Source organism: Oxyura jamaicensis, chromosome Z, assembly GCF_011077185.1.
Source record: "Oxyura jamaicensis isolate SHBP4307 breed ruddy duck chromosome Z, BPBGC_Ojam_1.0, whole genome shotgun sequence".
Lineage (NCBI taxonomy): Eukaryota > Metazoa > Chordata > Aves > Anseriformes > Anatidae > Oxyura > Oxyura jamaicensis.
The window spans coordinates 60,707,771-60,727,194 of record NC_048926.1 but is presented as its reverse complement, the minus strand read 5'-3'; the positions used below and the strand labels follow the sequence as shown (position 1 = coordinate 60,727,194).

The 19,424-nt window shown below is 40.2% G+C and overlaps 2 protein-coding genes across 3 annotated transcripts in view; both read right to left on the bottom strand.

Moving 5' to 3' along the window:
- Window positions 1-18,331, bottom strand: part of WDR36 (WD repeat domain 36) — a 33,828-nt gene extending 15,497 nt beyond the window's left edge. The window contains exons 1-13 of the mRNA XM_035310184.1: window positions 18,125-18,331; window positions 17,339-17,366; window positions 14,481-14,581; window positions 13,985-14,102; window positions 12,942-13,074; window positions 11,320-11,374; window positions 10,355-10,487; window positions 8,540-8,715; window positions 7,879-7,999; window positions 5,424-5,489; window positions 4,385-4,468; window positions 2,755-2,909; window positions 1,497-1,611 (exon numbers count right to left, since the gene is read on the bottom strand). Coding sequence (XP_035166075.1) covers window positions 1,497-1,611; window positions 2,755-2,909; window positions 4,385-4,468; window positions 5,424-5,489; window positions 7,879-7,999; window positions 8,540-8,715; window positions 10,355-10,487; window positions 11,320-11,374; window positions 12,942-13,074; window positions 13,985-14,102; window positions 14,481-14,581; window positions 17,339-17,366; window positions 18,125-18,289 — 1,450 coding nt within the window. The 5' untranslated portion in view covers window positions 18,290-18,331. The remainder of the gene's footprint in view (window positions 1-1,496; window positions 1,612-2,754; window positions 2,910-4,384; window positions 4,469-5,423; window positions 5,490-7,878; window positions 8,000-8,539; window positions 8,716-10,354; window positions 10,488-11,319; window positions 11,375-12,941; window positions 13,075-13,984; window positions 14,103-14,480; window positions 14,582-17,338; window positions 17,367-18,124) is intronic.
- Window positions 18,332-18,785: 454 nt separating this feature from the next.
- Window positions 18,786-19,424, bottom strand: part of LOC118156472 — a 6,896-nt gene continuing 6,257 nt past the window's right edge. Inside the window, exons 4-5 of one of the 2 annotated variants that reach the window (XM_035310563.1) lie at window positions 19,057-19,194; window positions 18,786-18,956 (exon numbers count right to left, since the gene is read on the bottom strand). In XM_035310563.1, the coding sequence (XP_035166454.1) occupies window positions 18,840-18,956; window positions 19,057-19,194 (255 nt within the window). In that variant the 3' untranslated portion in view covers window positions 18,786-18,839. Of the gene's footprint in view, window positions 19,195-19,424 lie in introns of both variants that reach the window. The other variant, XM_035310562.1, reaches the window with a different exon arrangement.

The following is a 19,424-nucleotide window of genomic DNA, read 5'->3' as shown; positions in this document are numbered from 1 at the left end:
CTTTCATTTTTAAGCAGGGCACACAAAACATGTGAAACTACCTCGGAGAAAGAACAGTATAACAAGAAATTTTTGGGTTAGAAACTGGCTGTTGGGTTAGAAACTGGCTTTTGGGTTAGAAACTGGCTGGATAGCCGGGCCCAGAGAGCTGTGGTAAATGGAGTCAAATCCAGTTGGAGGCCAATCACTAGTGGCGTCCCCCAGGGCTCGGTGCTGGGGCCGGTCCTCTTTAACATCTTCATCAATGATCTGGACGAGGGCATTGAGTGCACCCTCAGTAAGTTTGCAGATGACACCAAGTTAGGTACGAGTGTCGATTTGCTCGAGGGTAGGGAGGCTCTGCAGGAGGATCTGGATAGGCTGCACCGATGGGCTGGGGTCAACTGCATGAAGTTTAACAAGGCCAAGTGCCGGGTCCTGCACCTGGGGCGTAATAATCCCAGGCAGAGCTACAGGCTGGGAGATGAGTGGTTGGAGTGCTGCCAGGCGGAGAAGGACCTGGGAGTGATAGTGGACAGTCGGCTGAATATGAGCCAGCAGTGTGCTCAGGTGGCCAAGAAGGCCAACGGCATCCTGGCTTGTATCAGAAATAGTGTGAGCAGCAGGCCTAGGGAGGTGATCGTCCCCCTGTACTCGGCTCTGGTGAGGCCGCACCTTGAGTACTGCGTTCAGTTTTGGGCCCCTCGCTACAAGAAGGACATCGAGGTGCTTGAGCGGGTCCAAAGAAGGGCGACAAAGCTGGTGAGGGGCCTGGAGAACAAGTCCTACGAGGAGCGGCTGAGGGAGCTGGGCTTGTTCAGCCTGGAGAAGAGGAGGCTCAGGGGCGACCTTATCGCTCTCTACAGATACCTTAAAGGAGGCTGTAGAGAGGTGGGGGTTGGTCTGTTCTCCCACGTGCCTGGTGACAGGACGAGGGGGAATGGGCTAAAGTTGCGCCAGGGGAGTTTTAGGTCAGATGTTAGGAAGAGCTTCTTTACTGAAAGGGTTGTGAGGCATTGGAACAGGCTGCCCAGGGAGGTGGTGGAGTCCCCATCCCTGGAAGTCTTCAAAAGACGTTTAGATGTAGAGCTTAGGGATATGGTTTAGTGGGGACTGTTAGTGTTAGGTTAGAGGTTGGACTCGATGATCTTGAGGTCTCTTCCAACCTAGAAATTCTGTGATTCTGTGATTCTGTGAAGAAGCCAAGTATCTCAAAGACAGCTGAGACCCCAGAGTCTCATTTTAGTGCTAAACATACTGGTAACTGACAAATTTATGTTGATTAAAATGAAACAGATGCTAATGTCACAGCTATTAAAAATAGTGGGGATCACGTCCATCAGAGTAGGTCTCAAATTACTTCTGATTATAGTACAAGCTAGGACAGTATAGGGTAGTTACAGAAATTGAAAGGATTCATTCCCAAATTCAACTCTGAACATACGTTAGATTCCTCAGATGACAAAATACTAAATTGTTGCTGTTCTGTTAAGACTCAGTATTTTAGAAATTCCTACCTCTTTCTTTGCCATAGCACCCTCTGTGAAGACCAGACTGCATGTTATATACATCTACCCGTCCTGTTGACATCCCAATTACAGCAAAGTTTCCACAGCTGGTAATGTCAACAGCCTTTAAGAGGGAAAAAAACAATTAAGAAAAAAATCTTAAAATGTGTATCTTGTTAACAAAATTGTTATAAGATAAATAATGTGTAATAGGAATGCAAAATACTGTATGTTTTTATTAAACTTCAAGGAAAGTTCCATGGAATGAACAACAGATTACATCTCTAAGAAGTGGAGAGGAACTATTAAAATAAGCAAATCTGCAACAAGTAAATAAGGCAGTGAATGCTTATGAAGGATAATGAAATACTGACTTAGTGACGTTTTCATTCAGAACACAAGTTACTAGGTAGTAACATAAAAGTTGTAATTTAAATGAGCAACTTAAATAATGAAGGCATCCATGATTTCAGTACCTAACATAAGGACCAGGCATACATACTGCCTCTCTGCTTGAATACCAGTACTGCCAATGGCACCCCAAAATAGGCTAAATTCACACAGAGCTTAAGTAGTGAGAACAATGGTCTCATGTCTTTAGAAAGACAAAGAATCTGTTAGGAGAAAGCAGTTATTTACAGCTAAACTCATTTACCCCTTAACTGCTAAGCATAATGTCATAAAAACAAAATTTACCCTAAGATAAATTACTAATACGAACACATAGCACATGAACTACATGTGCCACAGAAAGTACTTGTATTGAAAACTGGTAAACCCTCAGTAAACATTTATGTATCTTTCCCTGACTGCTTGACTTTGATGGTGGCCAGCTCAAGTTGCAAAGCATTTTAAAGAGACTATCCTGTCTGCAATTTGAAAATACACTTTTCTGTATTGCCAGAAAAAATAGTGTCTTCAGCAATTTGCATTCACAGCACAAGTATATCGAAGGTTCAGTCAAATTTAAGTCATTATGAGAAAATATTGATTAAATATAAACCATTTAACCATCTGAATTTGAAAAATTGAATCTTCAGTTAGACTGTATGCTTAAAGAAAAAAATCCATATGCAGCATTTCTCTTAATAACGTTGCAAAACAGCAGGACACGATGAGCAATCAGAAAGAACTCTGCGAAGCAACTAAAACACCTCTTGTTTTGCAAATAAAAGCACCTCTAGTGCTTTTTCATTATAAATATTGCTTCTGTACAAAATCAAAACAGCATATACCATAATACTGATATTATCCTAAATAAACTTACTGTTGCATATATATCAACAGGCTTGTTTTTGCTAAATTCTTCTGGCCTCAGTTTATGAATTCCCATAGAAGTTTTCTGATAGTTCCAGGTTGTACAGGTTATATACCCTTGATGACAGGCAACAATACCATCCCAGTCACTTTGATGTGCCACTTCTGCAACGTAACACACACATTCATTTCAGAAACAAGCATTCAATAAAATAAGCTTTTTCTGATATCATAACAAATAGTATTTTGAAATACCCTTAGGCAAAATGGTTTACATTTAGTGTTCTTACTGGACAGATAAAGGGCTATCATTTAGAAAAAAGTGCCTGGCAAACTGTTGTGCATATGCTATTAAAACTAAAAAGCTAACAAAACCACACACATTTTTCTGGTTTGTCACATTCATATCTTTATATATTTGAGTCTATGTGGTTTGAAAAGCATATTTAAATATAAATGGTTTGGTTAAACTGTTCAAGCTGTACCTATTTCCAGATGAGTAACCTAAACTTCTCTTAATCTGCTCGAGCAGCAAAAGCTACTAGTTTAACCACTTAGAGCCGGGTTTAAAAGCTACATCTGGGTCACATAGTGAAAGTTTTTTCTGCATTGCGGAAAAAACTTTCTTCTAAGACTTATTTGTTCTGATAAAAAAGTACTGATAAATTGATCATTTATATGGACTTCTAAATAATGAGAAAAATTGCATTTTCTTCTGGAATTAATACATTTAAAAAACTTTTTAGATCTTGAAATTGAGTAATTCTAGAACTTTAAGGAATAAAGTAGGCAGAAACAAGCCAGTTCACCCCAGCAATGGAAGACAATATAGCTACAAAGAAGCAACTCTAAGTAAAATGTACTTAAATCAATGTTTTCTTGCGTCCCCAGACATACCTAAGGTACTTCTAATACCTTAAATTAAGCAAGCAGAACATTTAACATAACATTTAAAAAAATGCACACACACATATAAATCTTTCTGCAACAAGTATGTATCGCTGAATTGTGCAAAATATAACTACTATATTTAGTAGGAGGGCTACACAGAATTGTAAATTCAAACCTCTCAAGACACAAAACACTGAACCATGGTTGGAACACAAAAGATTAGCTGCATTTAAGATAAAAACCTGAAGTCTGGAAAGGAGGTGCTTCATTTGAAGAAATACATTCTGATAAAGCAAAGATAACTGCAATTCTGCTTCAAAATGTTAGGTTCACTGAATCACAAATGAACTGAATAACTGAAATTTTACTTTGAAAACTAACAGACAGAAACTGGAAGATCAAAAAATCAGTTGCTACAACTTAGCATTCCTTATCTGACAAAGATCTTCCTGCTGGTTCTCCAGTCTCAAGTACCACAAATGCCAAAAGATACTGGCTCCCATATTGGTGATTTTCAAGCCAAGAGCTGGTTGAACCTGAAGGTGTTTGAAATGAAATTCTCTTTTTTGAATTAAGAATTGAATATAGCAGATAAAACATCATTTTAAACTGTCACTCTATTGCTCATGAAGGGCCATAATCTCAGTAATTTCTTCTCAAAGTAGCGCAATCCTTCAACACACTTGTGTCTTGACGGTTAAAAGACAAAATGAAGATGTGCTCTATCATATATCACAAGGACTACTTACCCGAAGCAAAGGCTGTAATTGGTGGAAGTGCCATTGTATCATGCTGAAGACCCTTCTTTTTTGATTTCTTTTTGTTAATTGAACCTTAAAAAAAAAAAAAGTCAAGTGTCTCAAATCTCATGATCTGAGCTTACTGGTTTAAAATGGATTACTTACTACGTGTAAAGTTCCTATAAAACTTTGAAAATTTTAACTTGCATTAACACAGCACTGACATTTCACAGGGTCTGAAAAGCTAAGAAGATTAACAGAGTTTGTGTCAAAACTCACGTGATGCTGAGCTACTTGTTATCCTAAATACATGAACAGATATACTACTCAACTCATTTGTTCCAGGATGTTGTGTTGACATCCTCAGGTAGAGATCCACCATCACAGCTAAACGTGTGGTCATACAGACCTGATTATATAAAGCAATATACAACACCCAGCCATTTGAACATCCAAAGACTCAGGAATTTTAAATTTAAATAACCAACCAATTAATCTATGTCTGTCCATTTAAATATGTATAAAACCATACACAGAAATTTAAAAATAAGAAGTATTTCATTCTCTCTAAGCCTCACTCTACAGGATCAATGAAGATATCCCTTAAGCATGGCAGTGTGTAGAAGATTTTTTTTTTAAATGACATTCTACAATAAAACAAAGAAGCTGAAGCCAAGAAATCTGAATGAACTGTATTAATTTAGCCTATTAAACAGAAAAGGAAAATGAATGGGTGGAAAAGGAGTTAAAATGAAACATGATAAATGTCACTTAACGATTTATATATTTTTAATACCAAAATCATGCCCAACATTTCCCACAGTGAAATAATTCTCATTGTAGGCTACATAAATTATTTTTCCAAGTATTTAACCAGCCAAACACATCTGAGAAATTAATTTATGCATCAGAAGGACTGAGTTTGAAGAGCAGATGAGGTGAATAATTTTCATCTAACAGTTAAAGTGAAAACAAGACCTACCTAATGCTGTCACACCTGTTTACATAAATACTTTTTCATTTTTTTCACAAATAATGGTGGACTTACCACGTCCTAAACTTTTATTGAATCTTTCATGCACTGTTGAAAAAGACTGCAATGTTCCATCTTGACCTGACAAAACATTAGCAGAAATCACTGAAGGGTGAAAACAAACCAGCTTTCTATTTACTCCTAAGCTATCTGAACAAGAAAAGCAGAAGATAAACTCTCAGAACACCGTAATAATTTAACAAAAATTCTGATCTAAGAATCAGGTAAATTACAAGTACTGGAACTAATGGAGCCTAGTTTTTCTATGTTCTATATTCCAATTTGTACTACTTTACACATGCAGAAAATGACAGGTTTTTTTAAATTATCTTCTCCATGTTCAATTACTCTGTGTCCTCTACTTTCTCCACCACAGTATCTAGCTGTTCCCAGCTTTCTATCGTTACTACCATATATACTACTTTCTTCAAGTAACTGCTTAGTACCTCCTTAACTTTCCCATAACTATTTACTACTCTCACCAACTACAGTATTCTTTTCTTTTTCTCTCTCTACCCAAGACACGCCACGGATGGCTAAGAACTACACCTAAGTTAACCAAACACAAATGGTAAAGGCTGACTTCTCCATCTCTCCTGCAAATCAGGACACTAATGGGGCTTCCCCCCTCTATCTAGTGTCCATTGTTCACAGTACTTAGAGGAATTTAATTTGACAGAGGAACAGAACACTCGAATTTGAAACTGTCAGACAGATCAAAACACTTTGGAGATAACCTGGACAAGGCAGAACCAGAAACTAACAGAAAATGCAATTGTACAACACGTGAAATAGGCACTATATTTAAAGGTCAGAGGAATCACAGAACATGGCTATTAGGAAAACAAGTAAGGAAACAAAATTATTCAAAGTGAACTTAAAGAATCTGAAAGACATTGGAACACAGAACTCAAGCACCTTGACTTGTATATTGAGGAAGGAGTAACAAAAAACCTCTATAAGGCAGAAAAATTCAGAGGCAGCACACTGCAAAGAAAAAAGATTCTTTTGCATGGGAGCCAGGACAAACATACTGTGAACTGGGAGCAACATCAAGCAGGATGAAGCCATGGACATTAGTGATTTTTTATTGTTTATTTGTAGGGATGCCTGTCTAGAGAAAACTGTAGCACTTGAAAGGCACTGCAATCTCATTTTTGTTGCATGAAGTTTTATCACTGGTTCAGAAAGGAATGTAGAGAGTCAGTCCCTTTACACTGCAGAAAAAACAGGTCTCAAAGCTTGAGACCTCAGACCTTGCCTCTGTGTGTCCGTTCCTTATTTTCCAGTACAGTAAACAAAGCAGTGAACTACAGTAACAAACGTGAGGACTTGTAAAGCAACACAATTTTTACCGTGGCTAATCTGGACTGAGCTGAACTATAGTTGGGTAACTAGCTACTTGAGTCCAAGTTACTTAGTTGGACAACCAGCAAGAGGTTTTAGCACAAAATGGTTGAGGTTCGAAGGAACCTCTGGAAGTCACCTTGTCCACCCACCCTGCTAAAGCAGGGCCACCTGGAGCAGGCTGCCTAGGACCAGGTCCAGATTGCTTCTAAAGATCTCCAAGGGAGACCCCACGACATTTCTGGGCAACCTGTTCCAGTGCTCAGTCTCCAATACAGTAAAGAAGTGCTTCCTGATGTTTAGATGGAAACTCTTGCACTCCAATCTGAGCCCAGTGCCTCCTGTCCTGTCACTGGGCACCATTGAAAAGAGCCTGTTCTGTTCTTTATGCACCCTTGTTTCAGGCGCTTATATGCATCAATAAGATCCTCCTTGAGCCTTCTCCTTTGTAGGCTAATCACTCCCGGTTGCGCCAGGAAGAGGTGCTCCTGTTCCTGAATCATCTTTTGGCTCTATGTTGGACTTTTCCAGGATGTTGATGTCCCTCTTATACAGTGGGGGCCAGAAGTCGTACACCAGTGTATTGCTAAGCCATACTTATGCAACATTCATCAAAATGTAATGTTTTCAAGTGTTGCTCATGTAGACAACTTAATTATTTCAGATAAATTAAAGATTAACTGAAGTCTCTCTTGTTCCATTTTTGAAGTGCTCTGGGCCACAAAACATTCTGAACTAGACCATTAAGGAAATTAAGGACTATTAATTAATTCTAAATATGTCAGTTTCTAAAGAAGGGTAGTGACAAACTTTTACATTGATATCTTGGTAACAAGTGACCTTTGGAAGATATATTCCAGATACAACTAAACTGTAACAAATTACAAAGAAATCATAATATACAACGCTTGCTCAAACTTGGGAAAAGTGGAGTGGCTCCCGTAAGTTATAAAATGCATCATGTTCCATATTTTTTTCCTCTATTATAGTTTCATATGTTTCATAACTATGTCTTATGCATAACACATGAAATACCTGTTGCAGTTTTTAGTTTTACTGATGTAATCTAGGAATGTTTTCCTTATAACAACAGGAAGCCAGACTGAAGAATGAGAATTCATACCTGCGCTGAGAATTTGCTCTCCATTTTGTCCATGGTATCTGATTTTTGTTGGTGGTGCACTATGTCCCATTCGACTTCTCAATACACGACCTGTGCCACCAGGTCCATCAAAAATCCACACCTGCCTCCCCAAGAAAAGGAGAAAAGTGAAGGTGTTGAACATTGCAGTGCCAACAACTAAAATTCTTGGCAATGGAACAGGGTAAACCGCACATACTGGCTTTTACATTTGATACAAACTCTGGAGGTTTACAATGCAGCAGCAAATTGCTCTCCACTGTTCATTATGCCCCTCCACCAGATCAGAGAATGCAAAGCACAAGGGACATTTATCAACTGCAACAGTTCACAGCACAGAATATTAAATAAATAGATGAAATGGATCAAGTCTTAAGGTAGTAACTGTGGATGCATGGATCCAAAGCTTTATTCTTCAATGTTACCATGAAGCAATCAATGAAGCTACATCATGGCAGCAAAACCTTAAGTTGCTCCACTAACAAATCGACAGAGCCAGCAATTTCAGTTTCATTATATTTGTTTCATGTGCAAGCTGCTACTTCAGGCTAGGGTACACATTTACACTTCAGAGGACAGTAGGAGAAAAAAAAAAAGAAAAAAAAAAAAACAACAGCAAAGAGCAGCAGCTATTATAACTTACCCTTATAGCATTATCAGCACCATTAGTAATAAGAAGTGGCTCTCCAGGGACAAACGACATACCAGCTATCGCTGTGGAATGGGCGTTTCGCATTTGACTAATTAGTTTCTTTTCTTCTAGATCCCACAAAGCAATGTGGCCAACAGGGCTACCAGCTGCCATTACCGGGTGTCCATCTGCTCAAACAAAATTTAAGAGGTTTGCTTCTTGACTTGCAGTTCATCAGTTACTTACCAGCTTTGTACATCTTAAAACTGACGCAAAAAAGATCAAAGCCAAAGGTGAAAAAATAATTATCAAGATATGGCATTTTATCTGAAATATCCTAATATTTCAAAATCAAACTACACAAAGGTGACTTGTAATTTGATGATTATAGAACCAAATATATCTAAGTTCAGCAACCAAGGCTGGGAAGCCCACAAGACCTTGACCTGCAACATTTTTGAAGACATTACTTTCTATCTCAGGTTCTTCCCCAAACTTGTAAGCCTTCACATTTCAGGATGTGAAAGCCACTGTATTACCACTCTAGAAATTGACAGTGTGTGTGTGTGTATATATATATATATATATATCCTGTTAATTTTTTGCTCAACAACTTGCAAAAATAAATTCTGTAAGTTGATTACATCTTTATTCAATCACCCTAAGTAATAATTAAAATTCTAATTTCAATGAATTTCTAATTTTTTGTTCTACTTCATGTGTCCTGTCTAATATTAAGGAAACAAATAAATCACACTAACTTCTAAAAACATATGACAAATACTGTAGTAAGTATGTTTAACTCTCATCATGTCGAGGTAAAAACCTGCTGTATCCTGCATAACTGGAAAGTGACCTTTAGCTCTAATAAAATAAAAGCACAGCTTCAAATTACAATTGCGCACTTCATGGACAGCCAAAACAGGCCTAGAGTTTTCTTCTGTGGTACAGAAACTTCTTCACCAGTATGAAAATTTGCCAAATTTAAATGAAGAACATTTCATTTAAATGAATAACTCAAATACTGAAATAAGTATATGAATTTAAAAGAACCAGGTTATACTTACATTACATCCTAACCATAAAGACAGGGAGATTAGAGAGGAATTGAAGATTAGATTAGAGAGGAATTGAAGAGTCCGAAGACAGATGTTCAAGCAGGCAAGTGAAGTTATTTAACTTTAATAAACATCTTGAGTTAAGTGGCTGAAACAAAAATGCTCTCTGCACTTTGATCAAGTCTCTCCAGGAGCATCTCTCATCAATAGGCTTTGCATCGATGTACATGCTGTTAAGATTTGCATGTTTCTCTATTCATATGACAGACTGGATTCAGTATCACAGCCCTGTAGGCAAGATCAGCACTACAATAACTAGCTCGAGTATTTAGTATGTGTTCATTGGACACACACACAAGGAAGTGAATATAGTGTTCCCCGAAACATCAATTCAGTACTCACCCAAGTATTAACATTCTAACTTGTCTACACTGGGAGGACACTAGAGAATTAAATTTGGATACAAACTTAGTGCACTGATTACTCTGCAGTAACTACTGTGTTAGCTCTTGGCATGTAAATAACTGGCTTATTTTTCTTTAAAGAAAAGTATTGTATGCCACACCTCCTGTGCACTGAGTTAGTACACGGGAAAGTGCTATGAAATAAGCCTAACCTCCCTTACTTTTTGGTAACTTTTCTAGATTACCCACAGCCTTTGAAAACTGAAACTCTCATCCTAAACTTTGGTTCACAAATGCTTTTTCAAAACATTTTCCCAACTTCCATTTAGTTTCAGTGACTTTATATGTATTTTCAAAAGACTTACCTGTACGAAAAGATATTGCTGTGATGGGGCCCCAGTCTTGTTGAAATTTCATAAGAGTTTCGTCAAACTTAATATTATGTACAATAATATGACCAGATACAAGACCAACTGCAACAACATCCACAGCTGGGGCCTGCAGGAAACATTGAAAGACAACTGAAAGTGAAAAAAGGTTGCCACTACCCCATTAATACCAGCACATACAAAACAGTGCATCTAAGAACAAATAGTGTAGAAACAAAAAGGCATCTCATGAGATCCTCTATCTACACTGCTATAACCCAAATTGAATGTACACTAAATCTAAACAAAACAAAAAAGAGTTGCAAGATTTTGTACCTACTCTTCACAGAATAAAACAATTCAATTTCCAGAAGTTAGAACTCCTTGGAAAACACTGAAAATTTTCTGTATTTCTGGTAGAACATTATGCACCCTGTCACATGCACATATTTAAAAGTTTTACCCAGACAACTAAAGATAATTTTCAAAGCTGTTACCAATACTTTAACCACTACCAGTAAGTTTTAATTATTTTTTATATCTAGAAAAAAAACAACTACGAAATCTTCTACTGACTCAGCAAAACCCGCATTTTATTAACCTCTGAGGTAAAAAGAAATTTAAACAGCAAAAACTGCCAGCATCACAGAAGTCACACGATACACCTACATCTTGCAAACAATTAGTTTCTGTGAATTAGTTATGCAGTTAATTGAATAAAGACTGCAGAAGTAATGAGCACAAAATGGCTAAGATGCTAAACACGGAAGAACTGGGACTAGAGGAAGGCTACGTAATTAGCCTTCAAGTCTACCTCTCTTCATCTAATACGTTCAAGAGGGTTTTTGGTTTGACTTGAGTGAAGACAAGTCTTTTTTACTGCTGCAATTTTAAGTTACAGTGTTTTGTTTGCTATACTTCACCAGTTATATAAGAAAATAAGATTAAAAAACCATACTAACTTGTTCAAGAGTTGTGACCCCTAAGCCCCATCCTGGAAATGAATACAAGAGTTTGCTGGAAAACAAAAGATAAATCAATTATAACTTTTCAGGATTTTTCACATTTCATATTACACAAAAAAGCATGTCCTTACACACCTTTCAGGAGGAAAACATTTATATTGATAAATAAGGTTCAAAATACAGCTTACAGTAATTTTTTATTTGAGAAAGTTAGCGTCATGCTTTAATACTTCAAAGGTGACACAATCAAATAATACGATAGAGAAAACCCATTCTACATCAGTTGTTCCCTATGCATTTCTGCTTTAAATACGCCTCTTCAGAATTCCTAACATCATCATAGGAAGCCAGTCTTAATCCAGAGTAACTCCCTTACATGAAGACAGTTCCTCGTACTACAAGTACACCCATCTTGTTTCTTTCAAGAACATAAATGGCCAAAACATCAAGCCAAATTAGTCATGCAGAACTTATTAAGGGTGAAATTATAAACACATAATTGAAAAATTATTATATCACCACAGATATTATCATTATTAAAAGATGGCTAGCAGCTTTCTACTCTCACTTTCTTCTCTTGACAGAGATATCAGTATTTCTCCTCAGTTCAACAAATTATTTTTTATCTAATTGTACCAACGCCTGTCCACAAAATATTTTTTTTTGTTTTAGGGAACAAACAACGGAAAATAGAAATTGCTTAACTTAGCCATGTTGTCAAAAGAACAGTAACATGTCTATAAATTCTCATACAGTTAAGGAAGAAATTAAGACATCTAAAAAAACCTTTAACATCTAGGATATACTGCATCCTGTATACTGTGATGTGCATTAAAGAGACACAAAAGTAGTACGAGTGCAGACATTTGCTTTTCTGTACTTTTTTAGGTTATTTCTACTTCCTGATTTATACAGCATATACTGCATTTCCGAATACATTTGAATATGAAGCAAAAAGTTAGCTGTACTTTCACTGAAAGTATATGGTACTTACGAGAATAAAACACCGAACTACGCAATCTAACCCTTATGTGCAGTATGTACATTAGTACACGGCAACAGTGAACCTCCCTCTAACTTGCACGAGCAAGGAAAAAGTTATTTGATCACGGTAAGCATGAAATACAGTGGACAGTACTCCACTGGGATACAATCAGAGACACCTACATGTCTACACAACTCTTTCTTAAGTCTCAGTATCAAACACTAATTACCTCCACACCACCTGCCAGCAGTTCCTTGGACCAGCACCAACCAGAGAAATTGCACTTGGAAGAGTTGATGCAGGAGGCCTGAACATGCTTTTACTATCACTTTAATTATTTTCATGGGAAAGCTATGTGATTCCAAGAAACTAAAAAAAAGTAGATTGATAAAAAGAATTCTTGAACAATCCCTGATATTCAGCAGAGACAGTAAACAGCATGTAATTTGAACAACATCAGCATGCAGGGAACAGCAACATTCTTTATTCCTGGAAGCAGACCAAGCAATAACTTATGCCAAAGTACTCAGTAAAATATTCCATGTTCATATGCTGCCATAGTTAAAAATATTAGTTGACGTATACGAAACTACTTGGAGCATGAAGTATACACCTATGATAATAAGAATCTTACTTGGATCTTATATTCCACAGCTGCAAGCCCCCTTGCTCACTCCCAAGGAGAATTTTATTCAAATAGGTGCTTGGATGCAAAATTGCAGAAACTGCAAAAGTAGCTTTATCAAAAACCACTTGAAGATATTCCTCTGCAGAGAAAAAAAAAAAAAAAAAAAAAAAAAGGCAAGAAACAATGTTAGCATGGCTACCCCTGAAAATTGGCATGCTTGTCATCCCTTGGTAAATGTAAAAGGCACAAGAACATTTATTCTGCACAAATCCCACAGTTGGTGTTTCTTCCATTAAAGGATTAGCTAATCTGTAACAGGACAGGCTAAACTTGTTTACTTTATAACATCTGTTTCCCTGAAGGTATGTTTTTTTTCCCTATGAACACAACAGTACAACAATGCTGGCAGAGCTGTAGTGATTTGTATCTTTCTGAAGGATTCAGGCTCCTGCCTGAGCAAAACACCTCATTTGATTAGCATACCTTTGGTTTGTTATAGCAACTTCAAATCACTAAAACCTGTTTGCAGGCACTTGGAGAGCTAGCAAGCAGGGAATGACATTGGCCAACATCAGCCTGAAAATACTTTCTAAAGAAAAAAAACTCAGGCCACTGAAACAGGATTCCATAAGGCACTATTCACTGGCACAAGAAGATGCTGACACAATCACAAGATTATTAATTAGAACTTACTCTTACATAGACTGATAAACATCAAGGAATTATAGGATTTAGGAGATGCTGACAGAGCTGCTGTATCACAGTCTCTACCCCAAAGAATGAAACATTAATATGTGATTTCTCTGCAAGCAGATTTCTTTACACCTACACAGAATATTACAGAGTATCTACACATGGTGCAAAATCAGTTCATGACAAATTATTGCTGGATTATGGCCTCAAATTACTGTTTCAGTAAAACCATTATAAAATGATTTTTTTTCAAAGAATTAAAAACTTCCTAATGTGTGTTTAAAATACTTCTTACAAATGACTGTTTAACAGTGCTATTCTATAGAACAGTAGCAATAATAAAAAGTGTCTCTCACCTTCCGACTGTATGTCCCAAACAATAAGAACGTTAGCAACATCCACAGAGATGACATGATCACCAAAAGGCTGCAGAAGGTGTATTCTTGCCTTGTGACCTTCATAGGTATGGACTACCTATAATTTCAAAGTAGAAAAGTTTTCAATATGAACTGTTCGGGTAGCATAGCACATTAACATAATACTTTAAATTATGTAATTTATTAATCTATACATGAATTACCAACAAATTTATTTTTAAGTACTTACTTAACTATTACAATTAATACATAAAAGATGGGTCAGACATCACCAAATCTGTTCTTATACCCTCCTGTTTTATGCTGTTTATTTATTTTTATGCTGTGCCTTCTACACAAAGCACAGTAAAACAACTTTTCTAGAATTGAAGGTAATTAACAGCTAGGAAATACAAGTCTGTAGAAAACCAACTATCTAGAAAGCCAACATACACAACTGCTTTGTAGTACTAATTAATAAGTAAACTGTTAAAACCTCTTTGTTCCTGGCAACAGCATGGAAAACATCACCATATGAAGCAAATATCAACATGCGGTCCGCTGCCAAACAAGTAATGTCTTGAAGCAAAGCATTGCCTGTTAATCAAACAGAAAAGTTCAACAGGTTTCATATTCATAACGAAAGATAAAGTCTGACAATGTGTTTGTTTAGCATGGTGACACACCAATAAAACCATTCTCTTGTATACACTTCTATAAGAACACATTAATTTCAGATGAGTGCAAGTACTGCTGTGCATATCACAGTTGGTAACAACAGGATAAGCACTACATTGATAAATCACAATGTGGTTCTTTGAAAAAACAGTAATTCACCAATTACTGAATTATCACTGTAAGCAAAGGCATATGTTAGCTTCTTGAAGGCTTACAGAATAAAACTTCCACAGATTGTCAGAGCCCACAGCCTACTAGACTGTAAACAGATTATAAACTAAAAGCTCAGAAACAGCAATACCTATTAGTTTAAGTCTTTCTGCAAACCTGCTGGATTACAGAAGCCAGTGACCCACTCCTGCATCTGTTTCTTCTAATCACAGCTAAAGAGACAGACAATTTACTGCTTTAAGAATGTATCTCACTCCCCACCTACTGACTGGTTCTAAAAGAGCATCTAGGATTGTGATCAACTACTATACAAGCTCAAATGAAAAAACAAAGCAAAACAAAAAAACTTAAGCTCCAAAAACCACTGAGAGGAAGCTGTTGTGGTTCTACTTGCTAGAAACCTGAAAAAAATACTCTACAGAAAAATATTCTTAAGTCTAGAGAAACAAACAAACAGGGATCACAAATCGCAGCTCTTCACAAATCTGAAGAAAACTCCAGATGAAAAATCAGTCACCAGAGGAGTTTGCCTATGATGCAAGCATATTATATGATCACCTAGCATCCCTTCTGCCAATGTTGCTTTGTACAATGAATTACCAGACACAATAACCTTTTACTTAGCTGTATGGCTACAGAACTTTAATGGGAAGTATTAAGAAAATAAACAAGGTTGCACTCTATAAGAGGTTTTGTTTGTTTGAACAACACTGGACATCTCCCCATAACACCTGCAAAGTGACTTAGGCATGTAATCATGTAATGGTACTCCACACAGGCTGTGAGCTAGGCTGCTTAGACCAACACAGTTTTAGACAGACCCTCCCTCACAAAAAGAGGTCAGAGCACCAACCACAAAACATCAAGAAACCAACACCACCACACAGGGACGCGCGTCATTTATTTTCTCAATCGCAATTCTGCGTTTCAGTATCTCTGGATTTGCATTTTACTATCAGTCTCAGAAAAAGCTTAAATGACTGTTAAAAGGCACGGCCCACTGAAAAAGATTTCACAGGCTATGCAATTAAAAAAAATAAATTACATTTATTTGCTCATAGCTGCAAGTGTTCACTGCTTCTAAATTTAGTCACAGCTTTATGATGGGCATTTCTTCAAATTATGGGGTCAGCTGCTAATGAAAAGTATATTGCTTTATGAAATCTGTGTGAGAACTTTGTGGTTTGCAGCATTCGCGTCACTGAACCATCTAACTGTTGGCTGGTGAAAGTCATCTAGTTCATACTTCTGCTCAGTTCTTCCCAAAGCTGGACCATCCCCACTACTACTAGCTCAGGTTAACTTTAACTGTGACCGGCTGTGTGCTGAAAACTTCTGGGGAAGGAAGTCTCTCGATATTGATGCTGTACTACAGTTTTGTTTTAGTCAGAGACGTTTTTCCTAACCTCCAGTCTGACCCTTTGAAGCAATCTGTGGCTATTGCCTCTTGTTACACCATCTACTACTACCACAAATCCCGCTCTGACATCTCTGTAACTATCTTTCAGGTAATAGGGTAGTTCTTGGTCACCTTGCATTTTATCCCTCACCAGACGAAGCAGATCTATTTACTTCAATGCCCCTTCTTAGACTATGTTCCTCAGCATCTCTCCTGAAGGAAAAGGGAGAGCTGTGGGAGGAAAACACACGAGCTGGGTGTCACAGTCCAGGTGTGGTCTCACCAGCGCTAAGAGCAGCTTTCCCTGAGCTGCTGGCTGTCTTCCTAGCATAGCTCAGAACAGGGTTTGTTTTATTCATGGTGACTCCATCGCTGGCCCACGTTCAGCCTGGCAGCAGCACCACCTGAGCTACTTTTCAGCAGGGTGCCATGCAGCCAGTCAGTTCCTGGCTTGTTGTGCTGTTCCAGGTGCAGAACTCTCTGCTTGTCCTTCACAAACACTGCAGGGTTTCTGTGGGCCCACTCCTGACATTTTCCAACACCTCCACAGACGGAACCTCAGGGTGCTGAAGGCACTGAACAAGACGGGGAGCTACCACTGACACCAAGGGTGCTTCATTACATTACCAGCACCAAACTGGATGTCAATTCATACCCTTTGTCCCCAGCAGTCCAGACAATCTTTTAATGCCGTGGGGACTTTTAGTACCATCTTCAGCAGTTCTGATCCTGCAATTATACATCTACCTTCTGTACGGAAGGACCTGGCTACCTTCTTTATGGTGGCCAAGGCCTTCAGGTAGCCTTTATGGATACCTTCTAGTAGCCAGAAAGACAACAAGAAGCGATCAAAAAGGGTACTTTGATCCCTGCTCATTCCTTTAATGCCAATGGCTGCTCCTGGAAGAACTCAGTGACAAAAACAGGAGGCTCACCAGGTTAGAGAATTAAATCAGTCGTAGTAGCAATCTTATTTCCAAACTGACATCCACTCATTCAGAGACACTTCCAGTGTAAGTGCATACCACTCAATTTCCCCTTTTGATCTGGGAACAGGGTGCAACAATAGTTAAGAAAAGAAGAATGAATGATCTGTGCGTACTTACTGACAGCAACGATCCCGAGCTTCTTCACCTGCAATGAAAACGTTAAAATGGCATTTTTAGTGATGTCAAAATGAGTTTGCAATAAGCAGAAGTTCAACATCTGAGGAATCAGCCTAGCTGCGATCAGGAATTTGCATGCCTCACATGAAAGGAAAACATATTTATCTTAAAACTGTATCTACACGGGGATCTGCAAACAGCATATCAGAAGGAAGCGGACAATTTATGCTGAAAGACAACAATCCAGGAAGCTTTTATCTTAATGCACATGAAACTGAGCACTTATTTAGGTAACTTGCAAGGCTTGGGGAGACTTGTTTTCACCTCATCTCTGGTTCTACATTATTTCCACCACAACCACCTTATGTTATTAACTCGCCTCACTTCACGACGGACAGAAGCTATCACTAAAGAGCTAACGTAAAGCCCCTGAAGAAAATATATCACGTGTACCCAGTTTGTGAGCTGCTGTTCTACATAACCACTTGACTCAGTTCTGCTACTGCTTTGATATACTGGAGGTGCTTTCATACGGACAAAAAAAGGCTTTATAGCGTCAAAACAAAAGGTTTTATAGTGACAAAAATGGGGGGCAGGGGGTCAGCAGAGCCACGGGAAGGCTCCTGCACGTGTAGAGCCCGGCAAGGCGCACAAAACCCGGCCGGGCGACGCCTCACCGGGCGGCTTGGCGTGGCCTGGCCTAGCCTGGCCTCCTCTCCCCTCCGGTCCCGTCCCGTCCCCGGCCGCCCCGCGGTCCCGTCCCCGCTCCCGCCGCGCCGCACTCACGTTGTAGGTGTGCACGCTGCGCCCCACGGCCGTGGCCACGTAGAACTCGCGGTGCCGGCCGTGGTAGCGCAGGACGTGCGGGACGTGGCTGGAGTAGCGGCCGAGGGCGCGGAACCCGGCGAAAAGCCCCCCGACGCCGCCGCCACCCCCGCCGCCCGCCGCCATCTCCCGCACGCGGCCGCCGCTCGCCGCCAGGAAGTGTCCGGGCGCTTCCGGCCGGGCACGCGGGCCCCCGTTCCGTGCGCCGCGCAAAGCGCTCCCCGGCGCACCGCGGCTGCGGGAGATGAGTTCCGGGCGCCCGCGGTCCCCTCCCCCCCCCCCCCCCCCACTTCTCCCCCGTTCCCCTCCCGGCTCAGAGACACACATCGGGGCCGCGGGGCGGGTGGTGGAAAAAAAAAAAGGCGTTTAATTCTGAAAATAAAGTCCTTTAAAAGGCGTCGTGAGGAGGGTCGGTCGATGTCTGTGTGTGTCTTTTTTTTTTTTTTTTTTTTTTTTTGGTTAATAAATTAAAAAAGATGAGAGAAGGGGGGTCGGTGCGGTGGTTGCATAGCAATAAATAGTAGGTCAGGAGGGGGAGGAAAACAAAAAAATAAAAATAAGAAAACGTAAAAAGGACACATATACATTAAAAATAAAAATAAAAATAGACATACTTTGAAAAAAAAAATAAAAAATAGTGGCAGCACAGGCGCACGCCGCATGGCAGCGGCGCTGCCTACGCCAGGTTCATGTAGCTCCTCCACACGGCCAGCAGCTCCCGCACCTTGCCCTCGTCGCACAGCCCTCCTCCGGGCACGGCCTCCTGGGGCGCCACCGTGCCGCGCCGCCACTCCTGCAGCACAGCGCCGTCAGCGCGGCACGGCTCGGACCGGCCCGGCTCGGCAAAGCCCGGCTCGGCTCGGCACGGCCCGTCCCGGGACCCCGACACCCACCTGGGGCGGGCGGTATCCGCGGCAGTTGCGCTGCACGACCCACAGCGTGCTGGGCCACAGCCCCCGGTGGCCGCAGCCCCGCGCCCCGTCGAGGACGCACTGCAGCAGGCGGCCCTCCCGCTGCGCTCGGAGCCAGCCCTGCGGGCACGCGGCTGTCAGCGGCCGCACCGGGAACCGGGAACCGAGCACCGGGCACCGGGCACCGGGCCCCGGCGGGGCGAGCAGGGCGGCAGCGTGCTGCCGTCGGGCCGCGGCCCCCCGCGCTCGCCCTGCTCCGATGGCGCCTCCCAGCGCAGGCCCCGGCCCCCAGCCCCCTTGTATCCCCCCATGCTGCCCGTCCCCGCCCTCTCCCCCCCCTTTCGCCCCCC